At 45.0% G+C, this 19,543-nt stretch overlaps 1 protein-coding gene across 5 annotated transcripts in view; it reads left to right on the top strand.

Annotated features, from left to right (window-relative positions):
- The window catches only part of abl1 (c-abl oncogene 1, non-receptor tyrosine kinase), a 229,113-nt gene that overhangs the window by 87,852 nt on the left and 121,718 nt on the right, over window positions 1–19,543 (top strand). For 2 of the 5 annotated variants that reach the window (XM_072488808.1, XM_072488809.1), the window contains exon 1: window positions 11,169–11,642. The exons of the other annotated variants lie outside the window; for them this stretch is intronic. In XM_072488808.1, coding sequence (XP_072344909.1) covers window positions 11,558–11,642 — 85 coding nt within the window. In that variant the 5' untranslated portion in view covers window positions 11,169–11,557. Of the gene's footprint in view, window positions 1–11,168; window positions 11,643–19,543 lie in introns of those variants that run through there. 5 annotated transcript variants of the gene reach the window in all.

The raw sequence follows: 19,543 nt of genomic DNA on the forward strand, positions 1-19,543 counted from the left end.
GGACTTTCCCTGACTCCAGTGACTTTTGAAAGATCATAACTAACGCCTCCACTATTTCTTCAGCTATCTCCTTCAGAACTCTAGGATGTAGTCCACCTGGGCCCGGAGATTTATCAATTTTTAGACCTCTTAGTTTCTCTAGCACTTTCTCCTTTGTGATGGCTACCATATTCAACTCTGCCCCCTGACTCTCCGGAATTGTTGGGATATTACTCATGTCTTCTACTGTGAAGACTGACGCAAAGTTCTTATTTAGTTCCTCAGCTATTTCCTTGTCTCCCATCACAAAATTACCAGCGTCATTTTGGAGCGGCCCAATGTCAACTTTTGCCTCCCGTTTGTTTTTAATGTATTTAAAGAAACTTTTACTATCATTCCTAATGTTACTGGCTAGCCTACCTTCATATTTGATCCTCTCTTTCCTTATTTCTCTCTTTGTTATCCTCTGTTTTTGTAGCCTTCCCAGACTTCTGACTTCTGTTGGTGGAGTTGACCAATACTTCCATGCTGGAAGGAATGGTCTCCAATATCTGCACATATCCTTGTGTCAAGTTAATGTCTGGTCAATCTCAGCAGGGCTGACAGTAATGATACACATTATAACATGGACAGAAAGACAAAAGGAATGTAAAAGAGGGTGATTAAGGCTAAGAAGGGTTGATAGTGGAACATGAAGGGAGCATCTTTCTGTAGTCTGATCCTTTAAGTTTGTCTTCTGAGTCCTCAGCAATGGAACTCTGGTGTGACTTTATCCTGTGTCGAATTGCTAGCGAGCCACTGCTCTAGCGACACTTGTGCCCTTTGTCTCATCACATGCAGATCCCACCTCAATCCCATCTTCTGAGATACGTGTGGAGTCAGTATCTGAGCTGGTGACTGAGTGTGTGAAATCAAATGACATGGTGTCTCCATCATTGTGATCTTGTCCTTCCTCCACTGTCCATGTCACACCTTTCAAGTATCTGAAAGGCAAAAGGGACATGTCCAATGATTGTGCAGTGAGGAAAGTGGGAAATCCATGCCTTCACCGTCTGCAGCTTGTAAGCCAGAAGAGATTGGGATCGGGAGGAAGTGGGATGTTAAAAAAAAAAATCAATTGTGGGATGTGGATGTCACTGGCTAGACCAGCATTTATTGCCCATCCCTAGTTGCCCATGAGAAGGTCATGAATCATAGAATACCTATAGTGCAGAAGAGGGCCATTTAGCCCATCAAGTCTTCACTGACACTCTGAAGGAGCAACCTACCTGGACCCTACTCTCTCGTCCTAGATGATGGCAGTCGTTGGTTTGGGAGGTGCTATCTAAGGAGCTTGGGTAAGTTCCTGCTGTGCTGTGTGTGACGGTGAGATGATAAAGTATATGAATGTTAGATGTGAGCCCTGATTGGGAGTTGTTGGTACTTGAGTCGGGCTGGATAAATTAAGCAGAGGTTGAGATTCATGAAGGAGATGCTGATTTGATTTGAAGATACATATACTGACCACTCGTGTCAGGTCATTAAACACCTAATGGCACCACATTTGGGTCCTTAGGGCTGTGCTACTGTTATTAACATCTGCGGCTATCTGATCTCCTTGCTTTATTGGTGTGTTTCTGGTGTCTCCTGCACCCACATCGATACAACACATCTTACTTTATATCTCCTCCACCAGTGCAGCATTGGAAAACCTTGCTACATGCTGTTGCTGATGATCATTCCTTGTTCATTGTTTCGTAACTCTATTCCAATATCAGCACCGTCAGCAGACTCCGTACACCTCCATTTAAAGAGATATAGGTTACCTTTAAGAATTGTAGGCTAGGTTTAAATAGTGTCAGCAAGTACTTATTATCTACACCTGTCACTAATTCCAATTAAGCAACTTAATTCAGTTCAAATGCCACTTATAAATAAAGTTAACAAAACAGGTTACTTGATTATCTGTGTAGATAATTTGAGAGAGAGATCTCTTTAAAAGCAGATCCCATGCACTCCTGTCTTGTCAGTCTCCAATCCTAAGGCAAACAGCTGTTCAAGGTAAAATCTTGCAACAGACTGCAAAACTACAGACAGACCTGGCTCCTCCCATTAGTTACATCGTCTGTATCCCACTAAGTTCCATGACTGCTTAGCTAGAACTAGATACAATCCCTCAGAAATTATCTACACTCCAGGGAACAATTCAATATGTGAAAAATATTCCATTAGCCCTTTATCTGTAACCAAGTAAATGGTTGGAATGAATGATAACCTCACTCTTTTACAACACCTTAATTACAGCTTTAGCAGACATACAGTCTGTATGTATTTTAAACCAAATTTTAAATAACATTACTGCCAAATATGAGGTATAATATATATCAATTGGGTGTAAAGGGTTTGGGACATCTTCAGGTTGGGAGGAGTGCGATATAAATGCAAGTTCTCCAAGTTGACAGGTAAGTTTCCACATGATGTCTTGTCTAAACCAAGATGGCTACTGAGACAGCCTTTTGAAGCATGTGGAGGCTCTTGAGTGAAGCAGTCCCTCCACACACCCAAGCTCCCATTTAGCTTCACTGCCTGAGATGCTTTTAAAAAAATAATCTTTATTGCCACAAGTAGGCTTACATTAACACTGCAATGAAGTTTCTGTGAAAAGCGCCTAGTCGCCACATTCCGCGCCTGTTCGGGTACACTGGGGGAGAATTCAGAATGTCCAATTCACCTAACAAGCACATCTTTTGGGACTTATGGGAGAAAACCGGAGCACCCGGAGGAAACCCACGCAGTCACGGAGAACATGCAGGCTCCACACAGACAGTGACCCAGGTCGGGAATCAAACCTGGGACCCTGGAGTTGTGAAGCAACAGTGCTACCCACTGTGCTCCTGTGCTGCCCACAGTTTGGGGGATACTTGAGATTAAACCTGGTAGAGCGGCACAGAAGAGGTTTTAATATAAGCTTCATAATTTCAGTGTCACATTAATTCGACTGATGACGCTTTGCCCCTGATAAATATCACCTTGACTTGGTGATAGCCCTAAATACTGTGGATAGCAAAATACTGTGGATGCTCGCAATTTGAAATAAAAACATAAAATGCTGGAGATACTCCAGTTTGGTAGCATCTGTGAAGAGAGGAATAGGGTTAGCTCCCTGCCCCCAAAACGATCTAACTTGATACCGAGTACTGTACAACTGAGGGCGTGGCTTACTTACCTTTGACTGAGCTGTCCTTAACTGTAGGCCCTGGGGGCCCATTGCATTGCACAGATTTTTGCCCGAAGGACAGGTAAGATGGAAGCAGTTGGATTTCAACATAAGTAATTACAGGCGGAGTGGCAATCAGCTTCGATTGCCTCTCCACTGGAAGTTGCGGGCCACTGTCAGCGGTGGCTCAGTGCGTTGTATTCACCTCAATGTTCTAGGTTCAAGTTCCATTCCAAGGATTCGGTTCAAGAATCAAGGCTGACCTTCCAGGCCGGTACTGAGGGAGTACTGCACTGACGGAAGTGCCACCTTTAAGATTTTAAACCAAGGTCCCAGCTGCCTGTTCGGATGGCAGTAAATGATCCACGGCCCTATCAAAGCAGAGCAGGGTAGTTACTCCTGTGGTCTTGGCAAATGTTTATCCCGTAATCAATATCGCAGAAACAAATGATCAGGTCATTATCACATTGCTGTTTGTGGGAGCTTGCTGTGCGCATGTTGGCTGCCACATTTCTTACATTACAACAGTGACTGTGCTTCAAAAGGATTTTCTTGGCTGTGAAGCTCTTGGGGACATCTGGTGATGGTGAGGTGAAGAGCACGATGTAATTGCAAGTCTTGGAGGCCTTGCATGTTTGTGGGACCTTGCTGTGCGCAGATTAACAGCAATGTTTGCCTGTACAATAACTGCAGCCTCTGCTAATGTTCAGCAGAAGCAAGGAAACAGATGAAGTGCGGTATTGCTATCCTGTTGCAGCATAGCACTTGGCCTTCAAGAATTAGGTAGTACGTTTGAGTGTATGGCTTCCTGTTACTTAGATCACGGTTTCCTTATTTGGAGGAGTATGGTCTGTTCCTAGTTGAATGACTGGATGGAGTAGGTGTTCCACATTGTTATTGGCCACCTTAAGTTGTTTGAGTCATACTTCCTGCTGCTGCTGATGAAATGCATTGACAGCTGTTGTCAAAGCCTCTCCGCTTTCACTCCGCTCCTCAGCCAAAGCATGAAGCACGATGGTTAGTGGCTTATAAAGGGAAGGAAATGGGTAAACTGTTCCAAGTAAAATTTCCTTAAAGTGCATTTAAAATATCAAAGCAAACTGCAGGGCGGAACAAATCCTGCAATTTTATTGTACAAATGCCCCAAAGCACTTGCACCAAATCCTTAAAAGAGGTATTGGCCCTTTTTATAAAATAAATGTAAACCCTGCCATTAAACTAGCAGAGAGTGGAATTTGTTAAGCATTTAGTAACAGTAATTTACATTCAGTAAGTTACAGGTCTAGAAACTTCAGTGATTGTCAAATTCCCAAACGGAATAATAATGTCCACAAACATACACTACGTTTATGGCATCTGTGTCATTGGCCCAGTTTAATGACAGTCACTGACCCATACAGATCAGTCATGTTTCTAGTTCAATTATTGGTCTCTGTTGAGTTAGTTGAAGCTAATGGTGGTAGAAGGTAGTACAATTGGCGCCAGGGTTCGGGGAAATAAGTCAGTTCTTGATTGAAATCCAGTTACCTCTACTGGCATGCGTGGTGGACATTAGGTTACAGCAGAAACAAGTTCAGTTATGATGCCATATATGGTAGAGTTGCTTAGAAACACAGGTATGAATCAGGTAATGGGGATAATTGAGGAGAATGGGCCTATATTCCTCGGATTTTGCATGATTGATGGTGATCACATTGAAATGTATAAGGCTTTTCGGGGTCTTAACAGGGTTGATGCTAAGAGGCTGTTGCCCCAGGCTGGTCAGTCTAGAACTGGGGGATCAGGACAGTTTCAGGATAAAGGACTGAGATGAGCAGAATATTTCTTCAGTCAGAAGGTGATAAATCTTAGGAATGTTGTATCCTCGAGAGCTGGGAATAGTCAATAATTCCGCATATTCAAGGCTCAAGATCAACAGATTTCTTGATAATACAGGAATCAAGGGACATGAGGATGGGGCAGAAATGTGAAGTTGAGGTGGAAGGTCAGGCTCGATCTTGTTAAATGGTAGAGCGGGTTCCGGGATCGAAGGCACACTCTTGGTCCTGTTTCTCAAATAATTACATTGGGATGAGTATATGTACGTCAATCGTCATTTTAACGACACCACACTCCTTTTTATAATGTGTGGCACGGTAGCACAGTGGTTAGCACTGTTGCTTCACAGCACCAGGGTCCCAGGTTCGATTCCCGGCTTGGGTCACTGTCTGTGCGGAGTCTGCATGTTCTCCCCGTGTCAGTGTGGGTTTCCTCCGGCTGCTCTGGTTTCCTCCCACAAGTCCTGAAAGACATAGAACATAGAACAATACAGCGCAGTACAGGCCCTTCGGCCCACGATGTTGCACCGAAACAAAAGCCATCTAACCTACACTATGCCATTATCATCCATATGTTTATCCAATAAACTTTTAAATGCCCTCAATGTTGGCGAGTTCACTACTGTAGCAGGTAGGGCATTCCACGGCCTCACTACTCTTTGCGTAAAGAACCTACCTCTGACCTCTGTCCTATATCTATTACCCCTCAGTTTAAAGTTATGTCCCCTCGTGCCAGCCATTTCCATCCGCGGGAGAAGGCTCTCACTGTCCACCCTATCCAACCCCCTGATCATTTTGTATGCCTCTATTAAGTCTCCTCTTAACCTTCTTCTCTCCAACGAAAACAACCTTGAGTCCATCAGCCTTTCCTCATAAGATTTTCCCTCCATACCAGGCAACATCCTGGTAAATCTCCTCTGCACCCGCTCCAAAGCCTCCACGTCCTTCCAATAGCGGTGACCAGAACTGTACGCAATACTCCAAATGCGGCCGTACCAGAGTTCTGTACAGCTGCAACATGACCTCCCGACTCCGGAACTCAATCCCTCTACCAATAAAGGCCAACACTCCATAGGCCTTCTTCACAACCCTATCAACCTGGATGGCAACTTTCAGGGATCTATGTACATGGACACCTAGATCCCTCTGCTCATCCACACTTTCAAGAACTTTACCATTAGCCAAATATTCCGCATTCCTGTTATTCCTTCCAAAGTGAATCACCTCACACTTCTCGACATTAAACTCCATTTGCCACCTCTCAGCCCAGCTCTGCAGCTTATCTATATCCCTCTGTAACCTGCTACATCCTTCCACACTATCGACAACACCACCGACTTTAGTATCGTCTGCAAATTTACTCACCCACCCTTCTGCGCCTTCCTCTAGGTCATTGATAAACATGACAAACAGCAACGGCCCCAGAACAGATCCTTGTGGTACTCCACTTGTGACTGTACTCCATTCTGAACATTTCCCATCAACCACCACCCTCTGTCTTCTTTCAGCTAGCCAATTTCTGATCCACATCTCTAAATCACCCTCAATCCCCAGACTCCGTATTTTCTGCAATAGCCTACCGTGGGGAACCTTATCAAACGCTTTGCTGAAATCCATATACACCACATCAACTGCTCTACCCTCATCTACCTGTTCAGTCACCTTCTCAAAGAACTCAATAAGGTTTGTGAGGCATGACCTACCCTTCACAAAGCCATGCTGACTATCCCTGATCATATTATTCCTATCTAGATGATTATAAATCTTGTCTCTTATAATCCCCGCCAAGACTTTACCCACTACAGACGTGAGGCTCACCGGTCTATAGTTGCCGGGGTTGTCTCTGCTCCCCTTTTTGAACAAAGGGACCACATTTGCTGTCCTCCAGTCCTGTAGCCAATGATGACATATAAATCAAAGCCAATGGTCCAGCAATCTCTTCCCTGGCCTCCCAGAGAATCCTAGGATAAATCCCATCAGGTCCCGGGGACTTATCTATTTTCAGCCTGTCCAGAATTGCCAACACCTCTTCCCTACGTACCTCAATGCCATCTATTCTATTAGCCTGGGGCTCAGCATTCTCCTCCACAACATTATCTTTTTCCTGAGTGAATACTGACGAAAAATATTCATTTAGTATCTCGCCTATCTCTTCAGACTCCACACACAATTTCCCATCGCTGTCCTTGACTGGTCCTACTCTTTCCCTAGTCATTCGCTTATTCCTGACATACCTATAGAAAGCTTTTGGGTTTTCCTTGATCCTTCCTGCCAAATACTTCTCATGTCCCCTCCTTGCTCGTCTTAGCTCTCTCTTTAGATCCTTCCTCGCTACCTTGTAACTATCCATCGCCCCAACTGAAACATCACACCTCATCTTCACATAGGCCTCCTTCTTCCTCTTAACAAGAGATTCCACTTCCTTGGTAAACCACGGTTCCCTCGCTCGACGCCTTCCTCCCTGCCTGACCGGTACATACTTATCAAGAACACGCAGTAGCTGATCCTTGAACAAACCCCACTTATCCAGTGTGCCCAACACTTGCAGCCTACTTCTCCACCTTATCCCCCCCAAGTCACGTCTAATGGCATCATAATTGCCCTTCCCCCAGCTATAACTCTTGCCCTGCGGTGTATACTTATCCCTTTCCATCATTAACGTAAACGTCACCGAATTGTGGTCACTGTCCCCAAAGTGCTCTCCTACCTCCAAATCCAACACCTGGCCTGGTTCATTACCCAAAACCAAATCCAACGTGGCCTCGCCTCTTGTTGGCCTGTCAACATATTGTTTCAGGAAACCCTCCTGCACACACTGTACAAAAAACGACCCATCTATTGTACTCGAACTATATCTTTTCCAGTCAATATTTGGAAAGTTAAAGTCTCCCATAATAACTACCCTGTTACTTTCGCTCTTATCCAGAATCATCTTCGCCATCCTTTCCTCTACATCCCTAGAACTATTTGGAGGCCTATAAAAAAACTCCCAACAGGGTGACCTCTCCTTTCCTGTTTCTAACTTCAGCCCAAACTACCTCGGAAGAAGAGTCCCCATCTAGCATCCTCTCCGCCACCGTAATACTGCTCTTTCCTAGCAGCGCCACACCTCCCCTCTTTTGCCTCCTTCTCTGAGCTTACTAAAACACCTAAACCCCAGAACCTGCAACAACCATTCCTGTCCCTGCTCTATCCATGTCTCCAAAATGGCCACAACATCGAAGTCCCAGGTACCAACCCATGCTGCCAGTTCCCCTACCTTGTTTCGTATACTCCTGGCATTGAAGTAGACACACTTCAAACCACCTACCTGAACACTGGCCCCCTCCTGCGACGTCAAATCTGTGCTCCTGACCTCTATACTCTCATTCTCCCTTACCCTAAAACTACAATCCAGGTTCCCATGCCCCTGCTGCATTAGCTTAAACCCCCCCAAAAAGCACTAACAAATCTCCCCCCCAGGATATTTGTGCCCCTCAGGTTCAGATGTAGACCATCCTGTCTGTAGAGGTCCCACCTTCCCCAGAAAGAGCCCCAGTTATCCAGAAATCTGAATCCCTCCCGCCTGCACCATCCCTGTAGCCACGTGTTTAAATGCTCTCTCTCCCTATTCCTCATCTCACTATCACGTGGCACGGGCAACAACCCAGAGATAACAACTCTGTTTGTTCTAGTTCTGAGCTTCCATCCTAGCTCCCTGAAAGCCTGCCTGACATCCTTGTACCCTTTCCTACCTATGTCGTTAGTGCCAATGTGGACCACGACTTGGGGCTGCTCCCCCTCCCCCTAAGGACCCGGAAAACACGATCCGAGACATCACGTACCCTTGCACCTGGGAGGCAACATACCAAACGTGAGTCTCTCACGCTCCCACAAAATCTCCTATCTGTGCCCCTAACTATAGAGTCCCCAATTACTAATGCTCTGCTCCTCTCCCCCCTTCCCTTCTGAGCAACAGGGACAGACTCCGTGCCAGAGGCCCGTACCCCATGGCTTACCCCTGGTAAGTCCCCCCCCCCCACAAGTATCCAAAGCGGTATACTTGTTTCTCAGGGGAACGACCGTAGGGGATCCCTGCACTGACTGCTTTTTCCCAGCCCCTCTTACAGTTACCCACCTATCTCCAATCTTTGGTGTAACTAATTCCCTGAAGCTGCTATCTATGACCCCTTCTGCCTCCCGAATGATCCGAAGTTCTTCCAACTCCAGCTCCAGTTCCCTAACTCGGTCTTGGAGGAGCTGGAGATGGCAGCACTTCCTGCAGGTAAAATCAGCAGGGACACTAACTGCATCCCTCACCTCAAACATCCTGCAGGAGGAACATTGCACTCCCTTCCCTGCCATTCCTCTAACTTTCTACCAAGATCTGGCTAACAACTAAATTACATTTTTTATAAAAAATAATAATAATATAATAAAATATGGTACTTACCTCAGACCAATGGGTTTTATTATTAGGTTAGAGGAGGAGGGCGGGTGGGAGACACTTATCGTGTCGTGTCTCGGGTTTCCTCTCCACCAGAATTTATTGGTGAGGGTCTTCCCAGACGGGCTGTTAGATAATTTAGATAATTAGGGGCTGTTTAGCACAGGGCTAAATCACTGGCTTTGAAAGCAGAGCAAGGCAGGCCAGCAGCACGGTTCGATTCCCGTAACAGGGAATTTGAAGCCTAATTGTGACAAGCGATTTTCATTTTTCATTTGGGCATTCTGAATTCTCCCTCTGTGTACTCAAACAGGCGCCGGAATGTGGCGACTAGGGGCTTTTCATGGTAACTTTGCAGTGTTAATGTAAGCCGACTTGTGACAATAAAGATTATTATTATTATTCCTATGTGCAGGTTTATATTGAAAATCTCTGTGTAAATTTGTCACATTGTAATTACAGCTTTCCACCAGTGGTGGTGGTGGTGTCCCATGAGGAGGAGTGTGTGATTGCACCCTGATAATTTCCATAACATGTGCAAATAAAGAACTTTTAACGGGCAATGACAGAAAATTTATGCAAATGAGAGCTTTATGATCTTGACGTTACAAAGTCAATGAGAAAATAATTCCTAAAATTGGAAATGTGAAATCATAGAGCACAGCGGTGGCCATTCATCCCATTATGCTGGTGGCAATTGTTTGAAAGAGCTATGTAATTAATGTCCCCCTCCTCCCTTTCTCCCTCCTCCCAGTTCCAGGCAGTGTATTCCAGATCATAACTCGTTGCACAAAAAGAAAACCAGTCCTGTGATGCCAGCTCTTTCAAACAGCAATTAGTTGGACCCATTCTCTGCCTCTTTCCCCATATTCCTGCAATTCTCCTCCTTCACGTATTTATCTATTTCCCTTTTTTTGAAGATTTTATTAAATCTGCATCCACGTCAGGCAGTGTATTTGAAATCCTAACCACTCCTTGCGTTTAAAAAAAAAAAAAAAGTATCCTCATGTCCACCTTTTTCTTAACCATTCTGCTCCAGGGTCCCAGGTTCTTTAAAAAAAAAAATTCAAGAGTAGCCAATTCATTTTGTTTCCAATTAAGGGGCAATTTAGCGTGGCTAATCCAACTACCCTGCACATCTTTGGGTTGTGGGGTGAAACCCACGCAGACACGGGGAGAATGTGCCAACTCCACATGGACAGTGACCCAGAGCTGGAATCGAACCTGGAACCTCGGTGCCTAGGCAGCAGTGCTAACCACTGCACCCCCAGGGTTCCAGGTTCGATTCCCAGCTTGGGTCACTGTTTGTGCTGAGTCTGCAGATTCTGCGGGGGGGGGGGGGGGGGGGGGGGGGCGGAGAGGTACTAATCAGCCTGTTTTTGTTTTGTTTTGTAAAAGTAATGTTGGAAATGTATGGTTACCTCCTGCACTGTAAATTCTATGATTCTGTGTATTCTATGATTCTGTGAATTCTCGGTTGGTTGTAATTATTTTCTGATTCCTCCCTCCCTCCTGAGCCCCACTTGCCAGTGCCTCTGAGAAACACAAGAATGAGCAGGCTGAGCTCTGACTGGCTTTTATTATAAAACTCGGTGTGGGGGTGGCTCCAGTCTGCTGATGTCACCCATGGAAGCCAGGCAGGAGCTTCAAAGAGCTTCATTGTTGGATGTGTAACGTAAGCAAGTCTCCCAGTCAGTACTGGGAGAGAGGCAGAGGGGAGGGTGGGGGGGGCGGTGTTAGTCAGGAGAGCTCAGGAAAAGCAGGCTCATATGTCTCGCAAAGCCTCTCTCCACCGCTCCGGACAGCTAATTCGCCCAAAAAAGTTAAGTTGGGTTTGAATTACTGCTACGAAAAAAAAATGGGTGCGGTGCGTGTTCGCTGAGCTTCAGATCCGACTGCAACCTAAAGGAAAAAGAAACGTTTTCTCTTAAATCAAACATTGAGTGCCTCTTCCCCCCCCCCGCCACCCCCCCCCCCTTCTGCTTTTGAATGTGAAGCGGACAATCCTGAGCAGGGATTTGGAGTTGGAATTCTTTTCACTATAAAACGTGGGAGACTACTTCTAAACTAGGAAGAAAAGGGGGGGAAACCAAGAGAGAGAGGAGAAAAAGGAACTCACTTGGAATTGAAGTTTAACAAATGAAAATGCTGGAGATTTGCCGTAAGCTGGTGGGGTGTAAATCAAGGAAGACTCTCTCTGCTTCGTCCAGCTGCTACCTGGAAGGTAAGGAGTTTTCAATGCCTGGGGGAAGAGAGAGAGGCCCTGCAATGAATTCCTGAAGCTCTGGGAGAAAGAGAAAAAAAACCTTTGCAGAGGCCTCTTCTCTCATGTGACTGGGGAGAGAGACAGAGCGGGGGAGATGGCAGCCTACGTCCGCTCAGACGTAAACAGCTGAATTTTGGAAGACATTTTGCTCTTTACCAGAGTAGCTAACTTTTAGACTGGTGTTTCCACCCCTTCCCCACGTGTGAGGATTGCTGCTCTTAGCAATGGGCACATTTTAGATTGTAGATTGCTCAACGAGTTTAAAAATGGGCAAAGCTGTGTTAAAAATGTTGTGTGCCAGAGGGGGAGAGAATTCAGTCCTGTGGGGGAAATGTGTAACTTTGACATGCGTTCTCTGTTGTGCAGCAATTAATCCCTGGTGATTTTTTTTTTTTTTTTGCATTGCTTTAACCTATCAACCTACCCCGAAGCTTTATAATTAGGGTTGCAGCATTCATAGTACAATTGAAATGTGCTGTAATATTTTGTTTCTGTATTGCAAATTCACATGACCAATATAATCGCTAAAACAGTGGAACAATTGACAGGGTGGACTGAGATCCTTGATTAATTTTTTAAAAAAGCATGTTTTTTATGTAACACTTCTAAAGGTACATCATAGGGAAGGCGAAGATGGTTTATTTCACTTTTAAAAATTTTCTTTATAAATTTAAGAGTACCAAATTTTTCTGTTCCCCCAGTGAAGGGCCAGTTTAGCGTGGCCAATTCACCCACCCTGCACATCTTTGGGTTGTGGGGTGAGACCCATGCATAAACGGGCAAACTCTACATGGACAGTGACCCGAGGCAGGGATCGAACCTGGGTCCTCGGCGGTGTGAGGCAGCAGTGCTAACCACTGCGCCACCGTGCAGAAGATGGTTTATTAGTAATAATTATATAGATTTACTTTTTCTTCTAGTAATATTATAATCTTTATTAGTGTCACAAGTAGGCTTACATTAACACTGCAATGAAGTTACTGTGAAAAGCCCCTAGTCGCCACAGCCCGGCGCCTGGTCGGGTAGATGCCCCATCTAAAAGTTAGTACTTCTTAAACCCAACACGCAAATTATTTGTGACGTTTTTCTTAAGAAATAGGAGCAGGAGTAGGCCATCGAGCCCACTCTCCCATTCAGTGGGACCATGACTGATCATCAACTTACAACGCAATTTTCTGCACTATCCCCATACCCCTTGATGTAGAAATCTATTCATCTCAGTCTTGAACATGCTCAATGACTAAGCCTCCACAGCCCTCTGAGGCACAAATTCCAAAGATTCACCAACGGGAATTCTAAAGATTTTGGTTTTGACTAACTGGCTGATTTGAGTCTGACAGTTAGTCTCCTGTCTTCCATTGTTTCCTTTTATAGAACAGTACCTGAAGATGTAGCTTGGGGCAGCTACATCCGTTCTTTGTTATAATTCAGATGATGCATAGTTCTTATACGGTCAGGAATATCATGCCATGAACAGTGCTAAAGTTGGATTTGTATGTAACCTGGCTTAAACCTTGAAGAGCTTGCAAGTGGCTCATCCTGAGGTATGGTGCAGGTTTATTAATTTTGGACATATTGACTGTAGATTGTATTCTTGGTTTCACCTTGAGGTCAGGAAAACTAGCAGAAAATGACCGGTTTAGTCTCTTCAGTGTTTTCTTTTTACAAAGTATCCATTTTTGAAATAAAAATGACACCTCTCTGGAGTGCCTTGGGGTATTTCCAGGTTAAAAGTTTGATATAAGTGCAAGTTGTTGTAGCTTTGTGTGGGTGAAGAGTTAATTGCAAGACTTCAGAATCTATAAATTTATCCAGTATTGCTTATTCTTCTAACCAATAAAGTCTTTTAAAAACAAATAAAAATTTAGAGTACCCAATTATTTTTTCCTAATTAAGGGGCAATTTAGCATGGCCATTCCACCTAACTGCATTTTTTCAGGTTGTGCAGGCGAGACCCACGCAGACACGGGAAGACTATGCAAACAACACACTGACAGTGACCCGGAGCCGGGATCGAACCCTGGTCCTTGGCACCGTGAGGCAGCAGTGCTAACCACTGCACCGCCGTGCCGACCTTAACCAATAAAGCCAAGGCCAGCTGACCCTTCCCAGACTTATTCAAAATCGATTTAGGGCATCACTGGCTGGGCCAGCATATATTGGGCCAACATATATTGCCCAGCCCTGGTTGCCCTTGAGAAAGTAGTGGTGAGCTGCCTTCTTGAACCACTGCAGTCCCTGACTCTTGGAAATAGCATACCTGTCCAGGTATCAGGTGAACGTTACTCATCCACTTGAGACATTTGACTGCCTTGCGCATGCCTGAGAGTAAATACAGTTTGCCTCTCAGCAGAGACGGAAGGAATCTTGCTGATGCCTACCCTGATCAGAATCTATATTTGTCGCGGAGAGGTTGATGGATTTTCGGTTTGATAAGGTGGGAATGCTGGGAATCTGACATGATGTAGAGATAGATAGTTGACCTCCCACTGAATAAATATCAAGACAAAACACATTTGCAACGAGGCAAAAAATACTTTTCACCGAGGCAGCAAATACTTTTCATCTAATTCGGAGACTCCAAATTTTTACTTGCAGGTGACAGTCCACTGAGCAAATTAGTTTGGTCTGCAGCATTTATCAATTAAATCTGTTGTCAAGGGCAGCAAGGTGGCGCAGTGGTTAGCACTGGGACTGCGGCGCTGTGGATCTGGCCCTGGGTCATTGTCCGTGTGGAGTTTGCACATTCTCCCCGTGTCTGTGTGGGTTTCACCCCCACAACCCAAAAAAGATGTGCAGGTTAGATGGATTGGTCACGCTAAATTTAAAAACTATATAAATTTATAGTACCCAATTCATTTTTTCCAATTAAGGGGCAATTTAGCATGGCCAATCCACCTACCCTGCACATCTTTGGGTTGTGGGGGCGAAACCCACGCAAACACGGGGAGAATGTGTAAACTCCACACGGACAGTGACCCAGAGCCGGGATACGAACCTGGGACCTCGGCGCCGTGAGGCAGCAGTGCTAACCACTGCGCCAACGTGCCGCCCCCTTGGTCACGCTAAATTGCCCCTTAATTGAAAAAAATAATAATTGGATACTCTAGATTTATTTAAAAAAATTAAATCTGTTGTCTTAGTTGTGAAAGAGTAGTATTCAAATATTTATCTTTATGGGGAAAAGGGTTGGTCTGGAAATTCCCACTCCTTTTAAGATTTGCCACAACCTCCAGGACCTCGGTCCCAGTTTCGCAAAGTGTCAGTTGTCTAAAGGAAAATGGTTTTGTGGTTACAATTAGTGTTTTCTGAGCAGGCAGCAGCAGAAGCAGTACCATGTGAAGAGAAACACTGAAATTTACTATCTTTGGGGACTTGTCAACCCTTGTTGGAAAAACTAAGTTGTAAAACATTAAAAAAATATATAATGCTGATGATTTTCTGGCACAAAGTTGCTTTGAAACCCAGGTGCATATCACTCGAGTATGCTTTACAGAATATTGGTCCGAGAGTAGATTTTGACACTGTTTTTGTGTCTCTTGGACCCTGGTCAGAAGGTTGTGCATTCACTCCAGAGATTTGAGCAGTCACCCGACGTCTTTCAGTTGGGTAGAGTGTCTGCCCCTCATGTAGACATAGAGGATCCCATGACAATATTTTGAAGAAGAGCTGGGGATTTCTCTTTAATGTCCTGACCAGTATTTGTCTGTCAAGCAGCATCACTAAAAATAAACAATCTGGTCATGATCTCATTCCCGTTTGGGTGAGTTTGAAGTCCATTGCAGCAGTGACCACATTTCAAATGTACTTCACTTGTAAAGTGCTTTGAGACATTCTGAGGTCATGAAAAGGTGCTGTATAAATGCAGCTATTTATTTTTCCTTCTCTGTAACACACCGTTATGTGGGTTCCCAGCTCTGGGTCACTGCCCCTGTGGAGTTTGCACATTCTCCCCAGGTCTGCAATGATCTCACCCCACAACCCAAAGATGTGCAGAGTAGGTGGATTGGCCATGCTAAATTGCCCCTTAATTAGGGGGGGGGGAAACAAATTGGGTACTCTAAAGTTATACAATTTAAGAAAAAAATGTGAAAACCTGGTCCCCCAAAATAGTGGGCAAGGTGCTGCCATCTGCCCAAGCAATGATGGCCAGCCTTTCAATAAAAGCAACTTGCATTTTATATTGCTCTTTTAATGTAGTAAAATATCCCAAGGTGCATTGCAAGTGTGTTATCAGGCAATTTTGACATCGAGTTACATTAGATGTTGGGACAGGTGACCAAAAGTTTAATCAAAGAGGCAGGTTTTGAGGAGCAGCTTGAGAGTCGGGAGAGACGAGGGAATAAATTCCAGGGCTCATGACCAGGCCAGCTGAAGGCACAACCACCAGTGGTGGAGCGATTCAAGTCAGGGATTCACAAGAGGCCAGAGTGTAGAGATCTGTGGTTTGCAGGAAAATACAGAGATAGGTTTCAAACCATCTCCCTTAACGTTGAACTCTATACACCTACAATATTTTGTAGTTGCCCTATATTGAACAAGCACAGGGACATCGAACTATGGCTTTGTAGCCACTGGATTTGACAAGCATGGTCAAAGGTGCTGTTGGATAACTGTGGGAAACTGGGTGTTCGATGATGTGGAGATCGTCACTGCAGGTGGCAGAATGAACCCGTCTGTGGTGGGTGCTCAGGCGTGTGTAAGTTTGCTAATGCATTTTAAAAAAGTTAATTTTATGGGATGTGGACATTGCTGGCTAAGTCGGCATTTATTGTCCATCCCTCGTTGGCCTTCACAAGGTGATGGTGGGCTGCCTTCTTGAACCGCTGCAGCCCCTGAGGTGGAGGTACACCCACAGTGCTATCCGAGAGGGAATTCCAGGATTTAAACTGCTTAGCTGTTCTTTGGCGGCAGTTTGTTGATGTACAGGGTTTAATCTGACTTGAATAAAATGGCGCTGATTCGAGCAGTCCACACTCCTGCTTCTGGATGTTTTCTAAACCACTCACCAGTAGTAGCAGTGGTGGGGACTGGGCAACATGCTCCTGGCAGCAGCCGTTGCTGGTGCACGTCAACCAGTATAAAGTACGTTGAGTGATTCAGTATGACTCTGGTTTACGTTTTCTTCCCTGGGGAAGCTGCCTAACATCTCCCTCGGCAGATTTCTACAGTGACTAATGTCGAGGATTGCATGGTGGAAATGGGTCTTCAGTTCTTTCACCCTGTTGGTATTCCGTGGAACTCTGCCACCAGGCCTTCCTGTTTCGTTAAATTTCTTTGTGCTTTAAAGGTAGCATTCATGTTGCAGGGGACCTCTGAGGAATATTTAATGTGCGCCGTCTTCTGAAGGTATCTGTCAGTTTGGTTCAGTCGGTCATACTTTCCAGGTCAGGAGGTTGTGGATTCACGTTCTGCAGTAGTGACGCAAGCACAAAATCTAGGTCGAAAGCTCCATTGCAGTACTGAGGGAGTACTATATATTGTCGGAGTGCCACTTTGGAATGAAATGTTAAATCAGAGCCCCCCCTTCTCCGGTGTGCCTACTGATCCCATGGCACTATTTTGAAGAAGAGCATGTGAGTTCTCCCCTCTGCCAATGTTTATCCCTCAATCAACATCACTTTAAGCAGCTTAACTGATCAATATCTCATTGATGTGGGAACTGGCCGCGAGCAAGTTAGTTGTTGCAATTCCTATATAGGACATAGAACATATGTTCAAACAGTGACTTCAAAAATTAATCATTGACTGTAAAGGACTATGGGGCACAACAAGCCATGAAAGCTGCTATATAAATGCAAGTTCATTTAACAATTTTTCTTGTGCTTTTCACCTTTGTTTGAGGAGGAGAGACTGGGTCCACTAGGCCTGTATTCACTGGAGCTTAGAAAAATGAGAGGGGATCTCATTCTGACAGTGCTGGATAGACTGGATGCAGGGGTGATGTTCTCCCTGGCAGGGTGGAGGGGTCTAGAACAAGCTTTCAAAATTTCAGGGTAGATATCAGGCCATTTAAGATTGAGATTGGGGGAAATTTCTGCACGGTGTGATAAACCTGTGCAATTCACTACCACTGAAGGCTGTGGAGGCTAAGTCACAACATATTTAAGAAGGAAATGTACAGATTTCTAGACACCAGGGCATCAAGGGGTTTGGGGAGAGGGCTGGAGTATGGCATTGAGATAGAGGATCAGCCATAATCATGTTGAATGGCGGAGCAGGTTCTAGGGGACAAATTATCTACTCCTAGTTTCTATGTTTCTTGCCCATTGACTTGCAGGCAGCAACATAAACTTCACTGAAATGTGACAGTCCAACTGCAGGGGTAGCACAGCGAGTGGATGTTTACAGGATTCAGAAGGAGCAGCTATAAAATCAGAGAGCAGAAAAAGCTAGTGACTTCTGTGAAAAGCGACGACCTACATCTGTGACGAGGCCTTTACGCGAGGTTGATGGATATGGAACTAAATATGTGATTGATTTGATTCTTTGTTTTAAATTCTTCTTTTGAAATTTGTGTTTTCCCCCGTTCTCTTCCTCCCAAGTTTCATCCTCAAAGGTCACACTGAACTTTTCTGTCTGGAGGTGAAGGGGCGGTGGATCGATCCGTAACAGCATGGTCCACATTCTGGTGACACCACCCCTATTGCAGGGGAGGATGCCTTCCTTCTGCACTCTTGTTTTCTCAGATGATACCACAAAAGCCCAATAAAGTCACTGCTCCCCATTCGCTGTGTCGTCCTCGTACAAAGATGTCAGACGAGTCTGATTAAAACTCAGCTCGCTAGGCTGAATCCTACAGTCTCGTATTGTAGTTGTCAATCCACCAGCTCTCTGCCATCGCAGTACTTTAAGCTGTTTTAGCTGTAACATGTTTCAATTCTTTTACTTTTATTGGTCAGCATTGTGCCGTGTGTTTGACATTAATAAAACCACTGTAATCCATATTAGATTGGATTGGATTGGATTTGTTTATTGTCACGTGTACCGAGGTACAGTAAAAAGTATTTTTCTGCGAGCAGCTCAACAGATCATTAAGTACATGAGAAGAAAAGGGAATAAAAGAAAATACATAATAGGGCAACACAACATATACAATGTAACTACATAAGCACTGGCATCGGATGAAGCATACAGGGTGTAGTGTTAATGAAATCAGTCCATAAGAGGGTCATTTAGGAGTCTGGTGACAGTGGGGAAGAAGCTGTTTTGAGTCTGTTCGTGCGTGTTTTCAGACTTCTGTATCTCCTGCCCGATGGAAGAAGTTGGAAGAGTGAGTAAGCCGGGTGGGAGGGATCTTTGATTATGCTGCCTGCTTTCCCCAGGCAGCGGGAGGTGTAGATGGAGTCAATGGATGGGAGGCAGGTTCGTGTGATGGACTGGGCGGTGTTCACGACTCTGAAGTTTCTTGCGGTCCTGGGCCGAGCAGTTGCCATACCAGGCTGTGATGCAGCCCGATAGGATGCTTTCTATGGTGCATCTGTAAAAGTTGGTAAGAGTCAATGTGGACATGCCGAATTTCCTTAGTTTCCTGAGTAAGTATAGGCGCTGTTGTGCTTTCTTGGTGGTAGCGTTGACGTGGGTGGACCTGGACAGATTTTTGATGATGTGCACCCCTAGGAATTTGAAACTGACATAAGTTGGAGGCCAGGATTTTTAGGATGGTGGGACCTCTCTTCCTGCCATCCGAGGAGATGATAACGGTTGTCCCACAGCCATGAATGCTGCGGTGAGTGTTAATTGACGGGAAGTGGGACTTCTGCCCCACAGTCAGGAGGAAGTTACACCTCTGAGCTGCTGAGCGCAAGACTCGGGAGACCTGGAACAGGTCAGTTTGGGGGTCTTGGGACTAGCAGGGG

The sequence above is a fragment of the Scyliorhinus torazame genome, chromosome 22 (assembly GCF_047496885.1).
Source record: "Scyliorhinus torazame isolate Kashiwa2021f chromosome 22, sScyTor2.1, whole genome shotgun sequence".
Taxonomy (NCBI): Eukaryota; Metazoa; Chordata; class Chondrichthyes; order Carcharhiniformes; family Scyliorhinidae; genus Scyliorhinus; species Scyliorhinus torazame.